This window comes from Lotus japonicus, chromosome 3, assembly GCF_012489685.1.
Source record: "Lotus japonicus ecotype B-129 chromosome 3, LjGifu_v1.2".
NCBI lineage: Eukaryota > Viridiplantae > Streptophyta > Magnoliopsida > Fabales > Fabaceae > Lotus > Lotus japonicus.
The window spans coordinates 97,540,099-97,559,754 of NC_080043.1; the positions used below are offsets into that span (position 1 = coordinate 97,540,099).

The following is a 19,656-nucleotide window of genomic DNA, read 5'->3' on the forward strand; positions in this document are numbered from 1 at the left end:
TGTTTTGAAACACCAACATCCACAAGCAGCCAATTCCTTTTGCCAACAAGTATTGACAAAAATAAAATAAAATATTAAATTGGGAATAAGGTTAGGATAAGCAGGCAGGCAGGGTTGTTGGTGAAGCGGAACGGATAATCTCATCTTATCTCAATTCTTCATTCTCAGGTGAGCAGTGAATCATGACGAAGAAGGGGAAGAAGCAATTACTGTCTTCAGCGCCGTGGAGGGGTGATGACACGGAAGATTTCCAAGATGCAAAACTCAAACTCACGAGCCAGCCCGGTGACACTGCAACCATGCACGTCCCTCGCACCAACCCCAACCTTCATCACCAGCACGACGATTCCATTGAGATTGATCCTCAGCTACGCTACAGCTTCCAGCGCAATTTTCAGGTTTTCTTTTTTCCCGTCTTTCCTTTATCAATGTTTTATGTCACTCTTACTCTTAGCCTTAGGGTTCCCAATTGAAGGTAAATTAGTTTGGGATTGTGTGTTAGCAGCCTCAAACCCTATTATTATCTGTGTGTTCTATTTAGGAATTTAGCTGGCGAGATAGTAGAAAATCATCATCAATAATCCATTAGGATGAAAGTAGTCAGAAAATCTTGTGTTGCTGGAAGCATTTCTCAAATCTACCTGTCATTTCTTTCTTGCTTGTACAATTAATGCAGCTTCCTTTCTTATTCTCTGAGTTTTGAATGTAATATATATTTCTATTTTATAATGCAGTTTCTTCAACGAGTCTTTAGTATTGACACTGTTGTCAAACCTCTACCTCCTGCCATGGGACAGAATGTCTCTCGCAACTTGAACTTCTTCACGCGCATTTTCACGCAATTCTATGGTATGTTAGATTCAGTGCATTTTTTTCCACAACTGAGGATTGAATTGAATGTAATATAGAGCCTATCTGTTCTATTATTGTTAAAGATCACTGTCAATTATTCTTTCTAGATCAATCATAAATTCCCAATTATATTTCCACTTTAAGTGCATTCCCTCTTTTGAGTCTAAAGGTCAGGACTTTATGCTTCGCAAATATTCTTCTATGGTGATAAGATGGTGAAGATGACCTAGTGTTTAGGTATTACTAGTGAAATAAAATGGAACTGAGTAGGATGGAATGGAACATGATGAAATGAAATAAAATTAGTGTACTGTTGTATGATAGAATGGAGGGAAGTTTCCATTTGTTGTTTGGGAACGGAATGGTAAAATTATAAATATAAGTTGGTTTCATCCCATAACTAAAAATTTAGAGATAGAGAGTTAGGTAGTGAATGGGATGGGATAAAATAGACTTCATCATTTTCATTCCATAACACCATATTTTACACAATGACAACTATTTTCATTCTATTGTACTTCTCTTCATTCCATCTATTTTCATTAAACCAACTATAGCTTTAATTTGAATGCATTCTCCAACAGCTATTTGGTGCTAACCTTTATATATGCATAGCAGTCTCTCTCAACCTTTATACTCTATCTTTGATTGCACATCTTCCAAATTGACTAGCTGAGTTTTTCGTTGTCATACATTTGAAACCATATTAGTTTTGTATGGTAGTCAAAATTACATTTGATGATTCTGCACTCTTCATTGGATTAATATACTTACTATGGTTATTTTGGAAACCTAGTATATGTTATTTCTTGATGTTTCCTTCCCCTTTAAGTACAACAACTACACACCATATTCTGAGTCTGAGATATTGCCTTTTTTTATTAATGCGCTCTATGTCATCATGCTAACTGTAGATACATTTGATTATTCTGCGCTCTTCATTGGATTAATATACTTAGTACTTACTATGGTTATTTTGGAAACCTAGTATTTGTTATTTCTCGATGTTTCCTTCCGCTTTAAGTACAACAACTACACACCATATTCTGAGTCTGAGATATTGCCTTTTTTTATTAATGCGCTCTATGTCATCATGCTAACTGTAGATACATTTGATTATTCTGCGCTCTTCATTGGATTAATATACTTAGTACTTACTATGGTTATTTTGGAAACCTAGTATTTGTTATTTCTTGATGTTTCCTTCCGCTTTAAGTACAACAACTACACACCATACTCTGAGATATTGGCTGTTTTTTTATTAATGCTCTCTATGTCATCATGCTAACTGTAGATCCTGAAGGCCTTGCAAATGCCCGGAAATCTTTGGGGATAGGACAGGAAGATAAAGTTCGCAAAGTTCGTTGAAGATAATCCAGGAGTACAACCAAATAAAAAATGGAAAGAGGAAAGAGTATGTAGAAATATCATTCATGCCTAATTTTTTGTGATGTGGTTGTTGGCGGGATTATTCAGCTTGTTTTCTCATGAAACTTAGTTACTTATATTATTATCGAGCAGCATTACAATTTGATTGTGCTTGTGAATTGTGATTTATTTGTTTTCTTACTTATGCTGTGATTTATGAAGCAATTTTTGAGTTACATGACTTACATCTAATATGCACCAAGATATATGGTGCCAGTTTGCTCCACCTATGATAACCGGGAATAACAGGTCTACAGAACTTTTATTAAGTTAGGTAATTTAAAAGGGTAAAACTTAGAAATAGTTCCATGTATACTGTTGTTACTGTTCTCCCATTAAAATGAAATATCGTTCCTAACAGGTCTCCGTCAATCTGACCACCATCTCCAACCTTAGACTACCCTCTCCACCTCCCTTCCTAAGTCCCAACCCTCATTCCTTACACTCTTCTTCAACACATGCTAATGCCTCCACTTCTATATTGTTACCCGACACAGCAACAACCAGAATGCATCTCGAACTGTCGACAACTCTGCCATCACTTTTTTTTTCTTCATGAAATGCTCATTGTTCGCTAATGAATAGCCCTTCCCATGACCGACGCTCGTGGATCGATGAAAGAGGCCGACTCACGGAAGAAGAAAAATTAAAGGGATAAAGGATGGAGGAAGATAAGAAGGCATAGTGAGAGAATTTCTATGACTGAAGCTCTGTTGCACCTGCAGTGTGAGATAGTGAAATGAAGAGATGAAGGCGGTCTTGGCTTTGTTGAATTGCTCGATTTTTTCTTAAAATGTGGCAGAGGGATCTATGCGACTCTGAGGATGAACTTGCTGTGGGGTATGTTTGGATTGGTGGGAGGAGATGGAGATGGAATGGAATGGGAGGGTAAAGTGTTCCATTGTTTGGGTTTGTAATTAAATGACGGAATGGGATGGAAAGTAGTGGTATGTATACCGCCCCATTCCATTGGAAAAAAAAAATTGATTCCCTTCATTTTACCCCCCAAATTTGGGAGGTATGGAGTGGAACTTGTGCTCCATTCTATTAAAAAAGTATACATACAAATTCTAACCCTTTGTAGTTCCAACTGAAAGCGTCTTATTTTTACAATATCCTCTCCACCCTTTTGAAACTCTGTATTTTGTAGTCATTATCTGGGATTTCTATTCTTCTTCAATCGCTTCCAAAGGTACAAATTTTACAAAATTTTCTGTCCAGCTCTGCTTGATTCAACTAGTTCATGAATTTCATAATAATGCAGGGACCTTGTACATGTTTGTGGACTTGTGGTAATTGTTATGCTTACATGGTATTTTATTTCTATGCAAATAGCGATAACATCCATTAATTTGTTGAACTATTGTTTTGCTTGTTAGGTATACTCTAGTTTATCTCTTTGTTCTCATAAAATTGCACCAATAATCATAAACTATATCTACTGTGTTTTTTTTTGTTGGGTGCATACAGTGCTTGATACAAATCCTTCAATTTAGGCATGCTGAAAAATACCCAATAAATTTTGTGCCAAGAGAAAATAAACAAAAGAAACAAAAATATTTAACAAAGGAAAAGAACCTTGTGAAATGGTGTATTTGAGAATTATATTTGACAAATTATATGCATAGAACAAAAGAAATAAAAAATATAAGAAAGGCTATATAGAAATAAAAAGGGTTAATCCTCAAATTGGTCCATGTATTTGTGTCGTTGTCTGAACTAGGTCCCTCGCCGGGAAAATTATTGAAACAACATCTTTTTTGTAAATAATTTGGAGTAGGTCTTGCCGGAGCCCGGAGCTCCGGCGAGTGGTGAAGTGGAACGCTGACGGGATTAATGAAGTCTACGTGAAATTTTAAAAAAAAAAAATCGATTATTAAAATGTGATGTGGATTTTTTGTTTGTTTTTTAATTCAAAATCAGGTCATTTATTTTTAATATTGTATGAAATTCTGGCACTCGTATGACAGATGTTCTACTCGATGTCTAAGACATCTTGTATAACATATTACTCACAGTAAGTTTAGTTTGATGCGTTAAACAACAAAAACAATAAAAATTAACACAAGAGATTGTTAACTCAGTTCGGTGCAATATCACCTACGTCTGGAGTGTTTTCACCCGAGAAAAATAATCTATTATTATAGAGAATCAAGTACACAAGGTCTTAGATGAACAACCATGTTTATGGCCTATCTACCTATTCCTACCAGTGGCTTATTACTTAGTCATCCCCCTAAGCATGAGAGTCTCTCTCACTTTCTCTTACAATCACTGTCACAATGATTGGTTCCTTACAACAAGAGTAAAGACAGATCACCCGATCAAATAACTAATACAAACAACTCTCAACTAAACAAGAGCAAGTAAAGCTGCCGAGAGAGTTACAACAATAATAGTATGAACTCACAAAGATAAACCCTGATAATCTCAGTAAAAGCGCACACCTATCAACTAGGTTTTAGGTCTTCTCATTTAGCAGTTTTCAGGCCTTATCTTCGATGGGCTTGAACGAATAAAGAGTTCATAACAAAACAGGAAGTCAATTTTCTAAAAACTGCAGCAAATCTTAACGCTTAAGATTTGAATCATCAAGATAAAACTTCCACAAATCAAACACAAAACAAATCCTTTGTAACCGATTTGATCACATATGATATAATCTCTCAACAGAGCACAAAAGCTTCTTTAACAACCCTAACTTGTTGATCACGTAACAATCCAAAGCTTCTAGAATGAATCACTTAAACACACAACATGCCCACAAGGACAAATGTTGCACCCAAGATGCTAAAACATCTTGTCCCACATCTTGCCACAAAACACACTTAGCTAAAATGTAGACAAAAATGATCAAAGGAACAACATTATATATTAATTTAAAAAACCCTAATTTTTTTTTTCCTGAATCATTCTTCATCCCCTTTCCTCCAACATTCTTCTTCTTCATATTCTTCCGGATCCACACCTCTCTTTTGAGGTGGAGAGGTGGAATGGTGAGAGAGATAGGAATCAATATCAATATACATTAGAAAAGAACAACTTCTAGCATGACGTGTCGCTCTCACAGGCCAAGTTAGTGACGTGTCGCTCCCAGATTAATTCTCACATGATATTTTACATGTAAGCTCTTTCTGCTTGGCCCCACTTGCCACATGTGCCCTGATTTTTACTTACCTTATTTTTCCTTAATAAAAAATAAATTTTTAAATTTTAGATTTGATTAGGATTTAGGTTTTTTATTTCTTGATTTTATCTTAATTTATTTTTGATTTATTTTTAGAGTATTAATTAATTTTTATGGTATTTTTATTGAATTTTTGGATTTTTAATTAATTCCGGATTTTATGAGTTTTTATTGTGATTTGCTAGATTTTGATAGTTTTTATCTATTTTTATTTAGTTCTGAGGTAGGTGAATGAATCCTTTTAGTTAAAAGTTCTTTATGTCTAGCATTTGATTCATAAGATTAATGTATTGGTTTGAAGCTACTTATGTGTCTGTTTTTAATTTTATTCTTTATGTGTTTTGGTTGGGTCAATTAGGCTAATTTGAATCAAATGCCTCAAAGAAATCAAGGCACTACTTGAAATAAGGTATGAGAAGCTAGATGAAGGAAATGAGTTGTAGGCAGGAGAATAGAGAGATAGAGAGAGGGGAGGGTGATTGCACACAAAGAATGCTAATGAAGTGGATATGTTACTTTCAAACAAAAGCTATATTGGATAAGATTTGAAAAATAATTTAAAGAAATTTTAAAATTATTTTCCAAGAACTCCTATGCCATTTTGTTATAGCCTTGCTAAACTATTCAACTAGGTTCTCTAATGCTTTGTTTGATATGGTAGTGAAAGAGAAGAGAAAAATAGAGGAGAGAGAGATAAGAGTTAGTGTGTTTGATTGGCAAGGGATGAGAGATAAAGGGGGCAGATTTTGTGGGTCCAATGTATTTTTTCAATCTTCTCATTTTGAGTAGACATAGAACAGAGTTTGATCAATTTTTTTAGCTTTCCAATTGTAATCTTATTAATTTTTTTTGGTTATTGGGAGGGAGTAATCTTATTAATTTACTAAGCCTATCATTGTTTTTATATTTTGATATTTTTATTTTTATTTAAATGTCGATTCATGGCAAACTAATTCCCTCTCTTATTTTCTATTTAACCCAACGATGGGAGAGAATCTACGTCATTCTTTCTCTACTATCACAACTCTCATACAAACAACTTATATAATTTACTCTATACCACACGTATTTCTCTATACTCATCACATTTTGTTATATTTTTTATTAATGTCAACTCCAACAATCAATTTGTCGTGCAACGCACGGGTAAAAAATACTAGGGGATAAACAAGGGATAGTTTCAAACTCCAAGCGCAATGTTGTCTACCAAAAAGTTTTTGAGAACATATGTGTGGTTAGTTTAATTTTTTATCTTAATAGTTTTTTTAATACAAACTGACTTCTAAGTGACCTAACTTTATTTCATTGTTAACATGATGTCTATGACATCTTATAAGTTGATGAACATCTGATGCAAAAATATTATTGTCGGTTTAAGGTTCGTTCTATTTTCCCTTACAATGAAATAATTCTTTATTGATTAAAACAAGTATGTACAAAGTCTGATATATATCTTAAATTTTATAGGCACCCTGCAATATTGGCTCAAACATGGATGACTTGAAATAAAAAAAATGAGGTCATACTTTATGATTTATCTTTCACAATTCAAATTTGTGCTACTATCACGTTCTTTTTTTTCCCATGATTAATATGTATTTATCATCTACTTTATTGGCGATTCTTTTTTTCCACTTTCCTTAGCATTTCAGACTCTTCTATTTCATCTGTTGTTTAATAATCACCTTTTTTTAAAAATTAAATATGTAACAGAATCACAGTTGTTATCTAACGGATTGACACGTTGAATTTTTTGAAAAAGAATCACGTGCTATTTCTTCCATTTTCAAAAAAAGAATAATTTTTTAATGAATGTATTAAGGGTGGAATCACGTTGTGGTAATAGGACAGTCGTCACCCTTAGACACAAAATTGTTACTTGATATACTATAAAAGATAATAAACTCCCTATATATTTCGGCTTTTCTCCTTTAGAAGACAAACTTCAAGTAGACTAATCAATATATATTTCTTACACATTTTATTATTATATGCAACTAAAGTAGTGTTGACAAACTACTAATAAAAAAGTCAGACTTTTTTTTTCGAAAGATATATATATATATATATAATATCAAAATGCTTGAGAGCAAACTCTTAAGCAGGAAATACAAACCAACCAACACCGGCGGCAAAAACCCAAAAGTACACCCAAAGATCGAGCCAGACAAAAACCAAACAGAAGAAACCCAAAGACAGAAAGATAGGAAAACCTAGAAAGTGCCGGAAAGAAAACAGGACAGAGCAAACCAACCAAAAAAAAAATTCCGATATATTTCATAAATTTTGTAGGTACCTTGCAATATTGACTCAAACTTGGATGACTTGGTATAAACATAAAATGATGTCATACTTTATGATTTATCTTTTACAATCCTGATTAGTGTTACTATCACATCTTTTTTTCCCATAATATGTGTTTATCGTCTGCTTTATTGGTGATTCCTTATATCTATTATTTGTGTCATTGTTTTCATGTTCATTAAGAATGTGAAACGATTTCATCTTGATCTCAATCAGGCTTAGATGACAAGTCTTTTGGTCCACTTTGCTTAGCATTTGAGACCCTTCTATTTCATATGTTGTTTAATATATTTTAAATAATCAAATAATTGATTGATGTATCAAATACGATAGACATATTCCTCGTGCAACGCGCGGGTAAAAAACACTAGAATTTCCCCTTCTATATTGATTTATGAAATTTATAAGATTTTGTTTCTCTGATAAATGAGAATCCATTGAGTAAGATGATTTGCATCTAAGTCTGCTTTGAAACCTAAAAGCGGTTGTTGTTTGTATTTGCGTATAATTTTCAATTGTATGTTTTAATTTTAAAGTACTATAATGCTATCTACGTGAGATTTTGTTTTATATAAAAAGTATCATTATACTTTTTTTATACAATCATTATATTCTAAACTAATTAATTGATATTATTTTAATAGAATAAATTTAATATAATTAACTTTAGTATTATTTTCAAAATTTTAAGAGTGTATATTTATATAAGTATATAACTATAATAATTTGATAGTAAGAAAAGTACCAGGAATACAAAATATTAATACATATGAACTATAAAATTATGACCTGAATTTATTAGTGCTAACAAATTAGAGTTACGAGATCTCACGGGGAGAAACATTTTACATGAAAATGAAAATTTGTACGAGTTAAAAAAAATAAAATTCATTTTCTATAACTTAAGTGTATTTTTAATAATTTTAAAAATAATTATATATTTATGTATTATTATATATCTAAAACACAAAAGCATTACCCTTTATGCAACACGAGTATACATCTTCACAAACAAAATTCAGTTATACCTCACATATGCAAAAATTAAAGCTTTTGGTTTATTAACTTCTGTGTTTTTCAAAATTTGTACTCTTTAAATATCTACATCTTTATTATAATTATTCTTACATTCTTAGCATCTTAAATATTTATAATTTAAAATATGAATCGATGTATCAAATACAATAGACATATTCCCCGTGCAACGCGCGGGTAAAAAAGCACTAGTAAAAGAAAAAGTAAGAGAGAGAAAATATGAGATGTGATAGATGATAAGATGAGAGAGATAGAAACAAAAAGAGGTGGAAATGAAGTGTTTAAAAAATGAGGTGTGTATATAATATATATCATTACTCTGTTCTTCCTAACCGCCACCCCAACCCTCTACAGATGAGTAATGATATATACACACCTCATTTTTTAAACATTTCATTTTCACATCTTTTTATTTCTATCTCTCTCATCTTATCATCTATCACATCTCATATTTTCTCTCTCTTATTTTTTCTTTTCTTCCTATCTCTCTCTTCATTCCACCTCTTCCACCTCAAATGAGAGGTGTGTAAGTAACATTATTGTCTACAGATTCATACGAATCGAGACCTCCATTCACACCTCATTCTCTAGATCTCCCTCCCTCTACCTCCGGTCGAGACTGTCACCACCACCACCTCCTTCTCCTCCTCTAGTCGAGACCATCACCACCACTATAGGTCTCCGTTTTCGTCCACGAAAATCCAAAAGGATCTGCCAGCTTCGTCGCCCCCCAATCACCATCGAGTCCCCTTAATCATCATCCTCTTTCTCTGCCCTTCCTTCTCCCTCTCGGTTGTCTCGCAATTTCAATTCACAGATCTGGTTGCAGGTGGGGTTGGGGGTCCCGATTGCAGGTGGTGGTGGGGTTGGAGTTCTGGTTGGAGAAGAAAAAGAAGATGAAGGCTGGGTGCTGATCTCACAGTTCTCTTGTTGATATTGAAGGGGTTTGCTTGTATGTTGATGAGTGGGAAAGAGGGATGTTCCTATTAAGGGTGTTGGCCATTAGAGTTGTCTGTTTCTCTTATTTGAATTTCTGCACAGCTAGTTGTTGTTTCTTCTTTGTGCTGTTACGTTTCTTCTCTTATTTTTGTTTTTTGCTTTGGAAAAAAAGGGGTTGTCTAAATGACCCATGGTAATATTTGGATTAAATAACCCATGATCTAGGTGGACCAATCACATTCAAGATAATTAATTAGAATTTTTTATATTTTATTAATCAATTAATTTAGGATTAAATATGTTTTGGTCCCTAACTTATACATATAAATATAAAATGGTACTTGAAAAAAATATAAAGATTTTAGTCTTTGGAAATTTTATTTTTGATCTAAAATTGTTCCATGTGGATTTTTTTACTTCTAGTTCAGCTCCTCAAAAATTTATTCCAACAAATTAAGTCATTCTCCCCTCATAATTATTTCAAACCCTAAAAATTCATATCTTCATCTTTAAAACCCCTCCATCTTCTTCATCTTCAAAACCCATGGTAATAATTATGGGAACTTACCACCCAACAAATAAATAAACAAATAGACAGGCTGATCATAAGGGAACTTACCACCCCAAAAAAAAGAGGCAGCCCCTATGGCCAAAACACCTTTATCTTTTAAAGCTTCAATCACTGATTTTGCATCTTCAAAAGCTTTGTTCTATCAGCATATCATTACAGTAGAAATTGATTTCTCTCCTCACATTGCTGTTAGTTTTAGCTATCTACCTTTTTTTCGACATTAACGGTATTTGATGAAAAATTAGTGTGGTTTTCACCAATCAAATGTAAAAGAATTGTTCGGTATCTTAAATCATAATTCGTCATGCTATTCTACTGTAATGTTATTCTCTTGGAAGGAAAGGAGGAAGATGAATGAAGTTTCTGGGTTTTGAAGATGAAGAAGATGGAGGGGTTTTAGAGATGAAGATATGAATTTCTAGGTTTTAAAATAATTATAAGGGGAGAAGGACTTAAATTGTTGGAATACATTTTTTAGGGACTGAACTAGAAGGAAAAAGATCCACAAGGAACCATTTTAGATCAAAAATAAAATTTCCAAAGACTAAAATCTTTATATTTTTTTCAGGTACAATTTTATAGTTATGTGTATAAGTTAAGGACCAAAACATATTTAACCCTAAATTAATTGATTAATAAAATATAAAAATTTCAATTAATTATCTTGAACGTGATTGGTCCACCTAGGCCATGGGTTATTTAACCCATATTTTACTGTGGGTCATTTAGACAACCCCGGAAAAAAAAGGAGGAGATGATATGATGAATTTATGGTTTCAATAATTTTGTGTTCAGTTGCCTCATTAGGGGGGGATGATTTGATTTTTTTGGAAAAAATTTATTCTAGTATAAACAGTAGCACTTTCCATATGAAAAGTGTATCAGATACTTGAATGAAAAAGTGAAAGTATGTGAATATGTTCAATACTTCAATAAATTGTTTTGATCGCTTGTTTACTTTAGGCATCAGTGTTCCACCTTTTTCTATCTTTGTTTCCTTTTGTAATTCAAGGTTGGGTGAGGATGCTCCAAAATCCATGTCTCTGTTCTTTCTGATCCATGATTTGTATTTTCACTTGTCAAAGAAGTTTTCCCCTGTTTCAACAGGGGGGGAGGGGGGTTGTTCTCCTAAACTAAGAACAATGATGAAGCAATAAAATAATCAAAAAGTAACGTAAAATAGCAGATTTATCATAAACTAGAAGGGATTTCCATACAATATAGCAAACATTGAGATTCAGATTTTATCATACGAGCAGGCAGGAATGGGAAAACTAACGTAACAGACTCCTTAACCATACGATCTAGAGAATCTGAATTTATTTGGTCATTAACGACTAATCTGCTGTCTAGAGTTTATGTAAAATGAGATGAGCCCCGCGATCAGGCTGAAGAGTGATAATAAAGGAAGGAGCATGAGTATAGGAAGGGGAAAGGTCGAGGGAGAAATGTTGCAGGATCATGGACAAAGCTATTTTTGCTTCTAACAAGCCAAAGTTTTGTCCAATGCAAAGTCGAGGACCCCATCCAAATGGAATGTAACAAACTTTGCCTTTTGTTGCCTTTGAGACCCCTTCAGAGAATCTTTCTGGATTGAACTCCATGGCATCGTCGCCCCAAAACTCCTTTTCTTGATGTAGCATTGACACAGGTACTATAATCTCCACTCCTGCAGGAATTGTAAGGTCCCCAAGTTTTGTATCCTTACGAAGATATCGGGCGAACATAACAACTGGTGGATATAATCTGAGGCTCTCCTGTAGGATCATTGACACCTGTATGTTTCAATGAGAGTCAAGTGATTACGGTAATGAAGCCAAAATCAAATGCTAAGTTGATTAATTATTTGAAGGAAACTTACAATTTTAAGTTGACCTAGCTTATCATGATCTGGCTTTTCATTACCGAACACTTTAAAAACTTCCTCCCTCGCCTTTGCTTGCCAATCAGGATGCTTACTGAGTAATAACAAAGTCCAAACCAGCAATTCTGCATTGGCTTCCTGCCCTGCCAAGTAAAATAGCTTCACTTCTTCCACTACTTCCCTTAAACTCATTCCTCCACCACCACTGCTTTTTTCAGATTCCTTGTAATTTGATTCCAAAAGTATGCCTAACAAGTCATTGTTAGTAGGTTCCCCTGCTTTGATTGCTTTTAATCTGCGGTTGATGATAGCCATAAGTGAACCTCGTATTTCCTTGTCAATTGCTTTCATCCTCCTATTGGTGTATGTAGGCAGAAACCTAGCAAAAAAAGCATGATTAGAACACAGAAATCAGTTTGAGTTGTTGCAAATGCAGTAGTAGTGTAGTAGTCTTACCTGTAACCTGGAATGAAAGCAAACTTAAAAAGTGTCATTGTAAGTTGAAGCATTTCCCTTTGAAGTTGGAATACTTTTTTTCCTTCTTCATAGCTACTTCCAAAGCCAGCACGAGCGAGGACGTCGCTTGAAACGTTTTGGACGAAAGGCCATATATCTAACTCACATGACCCGTTAGATGAAGCTACTACACTCTCCAATTTGCTGATCATATCATCGCAACACTCGCAAAATATCGGTCCCAAGAGCTGTGTGCGAATTTTCCAGAATCATAAACATGAATCATAATTTCTTGGTCCGTAATTAATAAGAATGTTTACAGCAGGTACATATTTATAATGACAGAAACACACAAACTAACCTTGAGTTTCTCTACATTGAATGCTGGGCTGACTATCTTTCGGTGTTTTGCCCATTTGTCACCATCGTAATTTGCAAAGCCCGATGCTAGAAGCTTGAACAGAGGACTGGTGTCGGGCTTTTGAAATTCATAGACCTTATTAGCGATTTCTTTAATTTTGTCTGGGTCCATGATGAAAAGCCTCGGTCTTGGTCCAAGCCACATAAATGAATTCTTCCCTGTATTACCATTACCATTACCAAGCAATTACTATTATTAGAAGAAAAAAGGACACAATAAAAGGAAAAAACAATTAAGTAGGTTCTCGTGAAAAAGTGACCAACCGTATTTAGCGATGGTGTGGACAACGAAAGGCAATACACGAGGTGCAATGTCGTTAGAGTAGGGATCCATGGGTTTGGATTTGGCTTCCTTGATCATCTTAACCATATCTCTTATGTCTCCAACCAAAGGGCGGTAGGAATTGCCTTGGAGACCCTGCTGCTTCATAGCTCTTTCTATCCTCTTTGGTCTCAGCCACACCCAGTTCAGTGCGCTCCAAATCCACCATATCACCACCGTAGCAATCACACTGCTAATTACACCAATTGTTGTTATTGATGATGATGATATTCCCATGATTTCTCCCATCAACAGAAATCAATCACCTATCATGCACACTCGGTAGTATGGCAATATAATGCAACAAATAGCTATCATTTTAAAAATTAAAAACCACCACGAGAGCTTCCCACGAGAGCTTCCCACGAGAGCCACGCAGCTCATATTATATTATATAACCTATGTTCAAAAGGACAGGTACAAACATGATGTCATGACTTACTCGCGTTTAGCATGGTGTTTGCCTGACCCGTCCGATGATGAATCTTTTACAGAATATTGTTTTTAAAAAATGAAATAAAAAATAGGTAAATTAATAACCCACCGAATTATTGATTGCTTTTTTTATGAAGGTCTTCACCGTCTACCACTAGATCAATTAATCATCTAAAATGTAATCCCATAGATAAATTAGGCTAATCCCTACATATAACAAAGAAATGATATGTTTACACCTCGGAGTTTTCTAAATGACATAATAAAATTTGGGTTAAATAACCCATCAATCAATCACATGAAAGATAAGTGAGTTGTAAATAAATTAATAAATAAAATATAGAAATTTTAACTCACTTATCTTCAATGTGATTGGATGATCAGTTATTTAACTCAAATTTTGACATGAGTCATTTAGACAACCTCTTACACCTCACTTCATTTTAAATTTATTTTCATCTTATTTCTCTACTGATTTCATTAAATCACATATTATATTACTTTTTCTTCTCTCTCTTCATTCCTATATTTTTCTAAAAGTGTTGAGGTGGAAGGCGTGAAAAAAATAAGGCTTAATTCCATTTTGGGCCCTTGATCTTTCAAAAATGAGCGATCGAGGCCCTCTGTGTTTAAACGTAGCGGTCAGGCTCCCTGATGTCTCTAAAACGTGCGATCCAAGCCCTTCCATCTGTTTCCGTCAGTTGACCAAACGGAGCTCGCCACCAGGTCATTCATTAAATGACGTGGCATGTCCACGTGTAATAAAACTTTATTTAAACCTTTTTTTTCACCAAAGAAATTCCCCCCACAAATGTAAAACCCGATCCCCCCAAATTTAACCAACAATTAACCTAACCTAACCTAACCCACAACATCCAATTACATTAACCCAACCTACCAACCTACTAACCTTCTTCACAAACACAACACAATCTCCTCAAGAACCCACCTCCAACCCCAGAACAAAAACGGTGATTCTTGGAGAGAAGAGGGGGGACAAGGTCCTAAGAACACACACCTCCAACCCCACCACCATCCCATCATTTTCAACCTCAACAACCAAAAAGCCAACAACGCCAAAAAATGAGATAAGAAATCCAGATATCCTAGAAATTGAAAGCAATAACTTTTACAAATTGAAAGCAACCTTCCACCAAATAGCAAAAAAAAAAAAACCCCAGAAATTGAAACCTAGGAATCATATATCCAGAAACCCAAAAACCCAAACCCATCCCCTAACCCTCACATTCTTCATCTCAAATCTCTTTCACTTACAGAATTTTTTTCAATTTGTAAACCCCAAATCCTTGTTCTAGCAGAAATCCATATGATGGGAAACCAAAAGATTGCAACTTTGGTGCTGAAAATAACATCTCAAAAGGGAACCAGAAATAAAAAAATTAGAAAATAAAATTGAACAAAATTGTGCCCCAATCTTCATAACCAGAAGCTTCGTCCTTTCGCACCATGACCTCTCTTCTCCAACTCGATATCTCCTTCATCTGAACCATCAAATTGAAACCGCACCATGACCCAGATATCATCATCGGAGCTTCGTCCTTTTGCAACTCCTCTCCTCTCACTCTCTCTTTCGCGATCTACCACGCACAGATATGTGGCATGAAACTCTCAACATCGACCTCTGGTTTTGGTTTGGGGTTTGGGGGAGGGAGGGTGAGGGTGAGGGTGAGGGGGTGAGGGAGAAGAAGAACGAAAAGCTGGTGGTGGGTTTAGGGTTAGAATGTTAGATTTACGGTTGGGCTACCATGGACCTTGGTCTTGATTTGAAGTTTAAGCATTTGGACAATTTCTGGATTTGGGTAATTTTTTGGAATAGAGACAATCATGCATCTTCTTCCATGGGTTTTGTTGATTTTGTATGGTGGGAGAAGATGAGATAATGTAAAAAAAGAAGAAGAGTAATTAGATTTGTGTTTAATTGTTGTTATTGAGTAGAAGAATGAGAAATGAAGCTCTGTTTGGTCAACTAACGGAAACAGACGGAAGGGCTTGGATCGCACGTTTTAGAGACATCAGGGAGCCTGACCGCTACGTTTAAACATGGGGGGCTCCGATCGCACATTTTTGAAAGATCAGGGGCCCAAAATGGAATTAAGCCAAAAAATAATCAATAATTCATTTCTCTATATTTGTTTCGACCACATTTGATTTTTAACTTGAATATTTGACATATTAAACAACTAGATTCATCCAAGGGTTAAAAATGTTGCATGAGAGATAGATTAAGTTTGTTGTCCGTAGCTATCTGCATCCAGACTCCACATATTTTTTAGGTTTTGATTCATTTACATTTATTTTTCTCTTCCATTTTATTATTACTTTTTTTTCTTCCTGCATTCTCTTTTGTTTTCTTTTCCTACCATTGTGTACATTACATCTCTTATTTTTCTCATTTTTTTCTATCTCTCTCCTATTTTATAGATGTGAACAAAACTTTATTCGTGTTGTTAACAATTTTGCAAACAAAATTCAATTAATTAAAAATTAGACTTATGTGTAGCTAGTTCCATCCATACAGTTGTTTTTATTGTTATCCTATTGTAACATGACAACATGGGTAATAACTTAAACAGTGCTCAAAGTATTGTATTTAAGTTAATTAAATTAACTTCGTGGTTATTGTTCTTTCTGAATTGAAATTGTCTGAATCACTTTGTTTTCCGTGGTTAGGCGTGGTTGTGGAAGTTTTCTCTAGCACGACAAAGCTTCGTTAGCATGACCAGAGTTGTAACTTGTAAAAGACCCTCTAACGCTCAAATTAGCCAAAGTAAAGGGAGAATTTGAGAAGCGAAGAATTCAAACTTTGTATTAATGAGTAATGCTTAAAAAAAATTGTATTTATAGCCTCGGTGATTGTTTTATTGATGTCTTGACGTCCTTAGGAAGCTTTGAGAAAGGTATTCCGAGTTTATGATTACTAGAAACGAGACATTCAATACATATATTGCACATTAATTTACCGTGTGCTAAGTACGGAATACAAACACATACCGCGATTATTTTAATGCAAATCAAAATGGGGTTAAAAGTTTTTTACGTCTGAGAAATAATTGTACAGTGAAGGGTTTTATGGAAAAAATTGATGACATAAATAAGTGTGTTGAAATAGTTTTTCTCTATCACTAAACCCAATTAAGATATACATCTTCGTAAAAAATGGTATCAAATTAGACATGCATATTAGTAAAATTTTAATATGTAAATCAATATTGATTGGTAGACATAATTAACAACAATGATGACATCTCAAATATATGCACTATTTAGTTTGTGGTGTTATATTATATGTTTGAGATGTCATCATTATTGCTATGCCTACAAATCATTTTTGTATCCAAATACTATAGACTAAGCTAAATATAAAACGGGATGGACCCATGGCTTAATATTTATTATCAAAGAGATTATTATTAAAGAGATTCTTCAATTTCATCTCAAAAACACTAAAAAAAAAAATTGCACTAAAGTAAAATAAACTATTAACTTAAAATAAGAAAACTTTTTTTTTTTGAAAAGTAAAATAAGAAAACTTAAATGACTAAAATACACACCGCCGTTTATTAATTAACTTTATAGTTAGGGGTTGTCTAAATGACCTATGAGAAAGTTTGGGTTAAATAACTCATCAATCAATCACATTGGAGATACGTGAATTGGAAATAAATTAATAAATAAAATATAGAAATTCCAACTCACTTATCTTCAATGTGATTGGATGATGGATTATCTAAACCAAACTTTTCTTGGGTCATTTAGACAATCCCTTATAGTTCCTGTCAAAAAGACAAAAAACTTCATAGTTACCTTAAATAAATGGCTTAATTGCACTTTTGGTCCCCCAACTATTGTCTTCCTGCGAAAATCGTCCCCAAACTTCAAAATTAGCAAAACACGTCCTCCAACTATACACTCGGTTGCAAAATTGGTTTTCCGTTAACTTCCGTCTAAAAACTAACAGAATATTCCGTTAAAAATGAATTAAAAAATAAAGAAAAATTAAAATTGAGAAAAAAATAATATTTTAATTGAAATCCAGAAATACCAACCTAACATCTCACCTTCATCGTTCTCTTCCCTTTCTCAGCCCCACTCTCTTCTTCTTCTTATTCTTCTTCTTCCCACTCAACCACCACACTACCACCACTCAACCACTGCACCACCACAACTTTCATGCCACCACACTCTGTTCTTCTTCATCCCTTCTCAACCCCACCGATCCCAACATTCAAATCAACTACGAAATCCAAATTTCTCCCAGCAAACACTCCCAAAAGAGAATCAAACCCAAAATTCACAAAGATCCCTTCCCCCTTCCATCTCCAAACCAACATTCACAGCAAAACCAGGAACTAAAATGACCAAGACTTCAAAACCAGGAACCTCAAACACCAAACCCTAAACCATAGCCACAGGCCCCAAATTCCAGCTCCATGTTCTACTGCCGTGAGAAGCGGCGTCGATTTGGGTTTTGTGGGGGATGGGCGATTTGGGTTGATGATTTCATCAAATAGAGGTGGGGGTGAGGGAAGGAGTGGGTCTCGATGATGGTTCACGGCTTGGCAGAGGCTTCAATGATGGTTCACGGTGTGGGTTTGGTTGATGATACAGGAAGTGGGTCTCTTGCACAGAAACAACGATGGAGAAAGGAAAAAGCTTGGGAAGGATGAAGAAAATAGAAGCGGTGGTTGAAAACAAGTGAGGAATGAGGAGGGGAGGAGGAGTGGTGGTTATAGATTGGGGGACTAAAAATGCAACTCACTAAATTATGCAGGAAGGGAGGTGGGTGAGGGAGCAAGAAGAGGATGTGGTGGAGAAGAGAGAAGGGGAAGAGGGATTTTTGAAGTGGGGGAACATGGATTTGTAGATTTTTTTATAAAAAAAAAATTATGGGTTTTGTTTTATGAAGATGAAGATTCTGGGTTTTATAAGATTTAATGATGAAGAAGTTTGAAAAAGATGAAGAACCAATCTGTTCTGGGAATGAACATTGAGGGAAGGTATAGTACCAAAGGGTAGAGAGATTGTGCTAGGGAGAGAGAGTAAGAGAAAGAATGCTGAATTTCATGTGTTATTTTATCAAATGAGCCAAAAGTCCTTTACAATTGATAACTACCTCCTATTTATAGAGCTTGGGTACTACCTATTGGGCCAATTGGGCCTCCAAGATCAAGGCCCATCTGAAGTCCAGGGCCCCGCCTCAGGGCGGGATACATGCTGGGCGTTGCCCCTCTAGAGGCTCGCCCAGTCCACTAGTCCACAAGACACCGAGCTCGAGGTACGAGAGCTAAGGGTGTCTTTTAAACGCTGTTACATGTCTTATCGTACACCGGAATCTACCCACAAAAGATGCTGAGATTGTCGCCAACATGGCGTGAGCAAAAGGAAACTAGCATTTTCAGTCACCCAATCCACTGACTTGACGAGCGAACAGAGCTTGCAAGTCCACAAGTCCGCAAGCGGCGAGAACGACTACTCTGTATTGGTGATAAGTTGGAGCAGGTGTATAATCGCTCGCTGGCGGGAAAGGTGGCAGGCATGGGTCATGTGCCGATCATTCAATCATTGACTGGCGGTGACCCCGGCGAGAGACTGAACTTCGTTGTTGGTGTCAATCGTCAGGCGATGGCGTTTGATCCTTATAGTGGCGAGGCTTTCCGCGCTTTCACTTATTTTAAAACCCTTTCAAATTTCAATCTGCCTCACGTGGCTGCCCCACGTGATGTGTTGGTTACATCAATTTCCCTCTTTCTCCGGAACCGTCACTTCACCTTTCATAACCGTCCCATCGTGCGTAGTAACTCCCCTTTGCACGCGACCCACCT

General features: G+C 35.3%; 2 protein-coding genes across 2 annotated transcripts; one reads left to right on the forward strand and one right to left on the reverse strand.

Moving 5' to 3' along the window:
* The first annotated feature begins 86 nt into the window (after positions 1–86).
* LOC130748013 (uncharacterized) lies at positions 87–2,456 on the forward strand. The gene is made up of 3 exons (XM_057601093.1): positions 87–398; positions 735–849; positions 2,147–2,456. Exons 1-3 carry the CDS (start codon positions 183–185, stop codon positions 2,218–2,220), a joined length of 405 nt encoding a protein of 134 aa, XP_057457076.1. The 5' UTR covers positions 87–182; the 3' UTR covers positions 2,221–2,456.
* Positions 2,457–11,486: 9,030 nt separating this feature from the next.
* On the reverse strand, positions 11,487–13,737 carry LOC130748014 (cytochrome P450 72A15-like). Its single transcript, XM_057601094.1, has 5 exons — positions 13,321–13,737; positions 12,998–13,215; positions 12,637–12,884; positions 12,178–12,559; positions 11,487–12,091 (listed from the first exon to the last, which is right to left on the reverse strand). Exons 1-5 carry the CDS (start codon positions 13,625–13,627, stop codon positions 11,666–11,668), a joined length of 1,581 nt encoding a protein of 526 aa, XP_057457077.1. The 5' UTR covers positions 13,628–13,737; the 3' UTR covers positions 11,487–11,665.
* Between the last annotated feature and the right edge of the window lie 5,919 nt (positions 13,738–19,656).

Coding starts and splice junctions, on each gene's coding strand:
- LOC130748013 (XM_057601093.1), top strand. CDS start 183: ATGACGAAGAAGGGGAAGAAGCAATTACTGTCTTCAGCGCCGTGGAGG. Junction 399..734: donor GCTTCCAGCGCAATTTTCAG/GTTTTCTTTTTT, acceptor TTTATAATGCAG/TTTCTTCAACGAGTCTTTAG. Junction 850..2,146: donor CATTTTCACGCAATTCTATG/GTATGTTAGATT, acceptor TGCTAACTGTAG/ATCCTGAAGGCCTTGCAAAT.
- LOC130748014 (XM_057601094.1), bottom strand. CDS start 13,627: ATGGGAGAAATCATGGGAATATCATCATCATCAATAACAACAATTGGT. Junction 13,216..13,320: donor CCACACCATCGCTAAATACG/GTTGGTCACTTT, acceptor ATGGTAATACAG/GGAAGAATTCATTTATGTGG. Junction 12,560..12,636: donor GCTTTCATTCCAGGTTACAG/GTAAGACTACTA, acceptor TTTTTTTGCTAG/GTTTCTGCCTACATACACCA.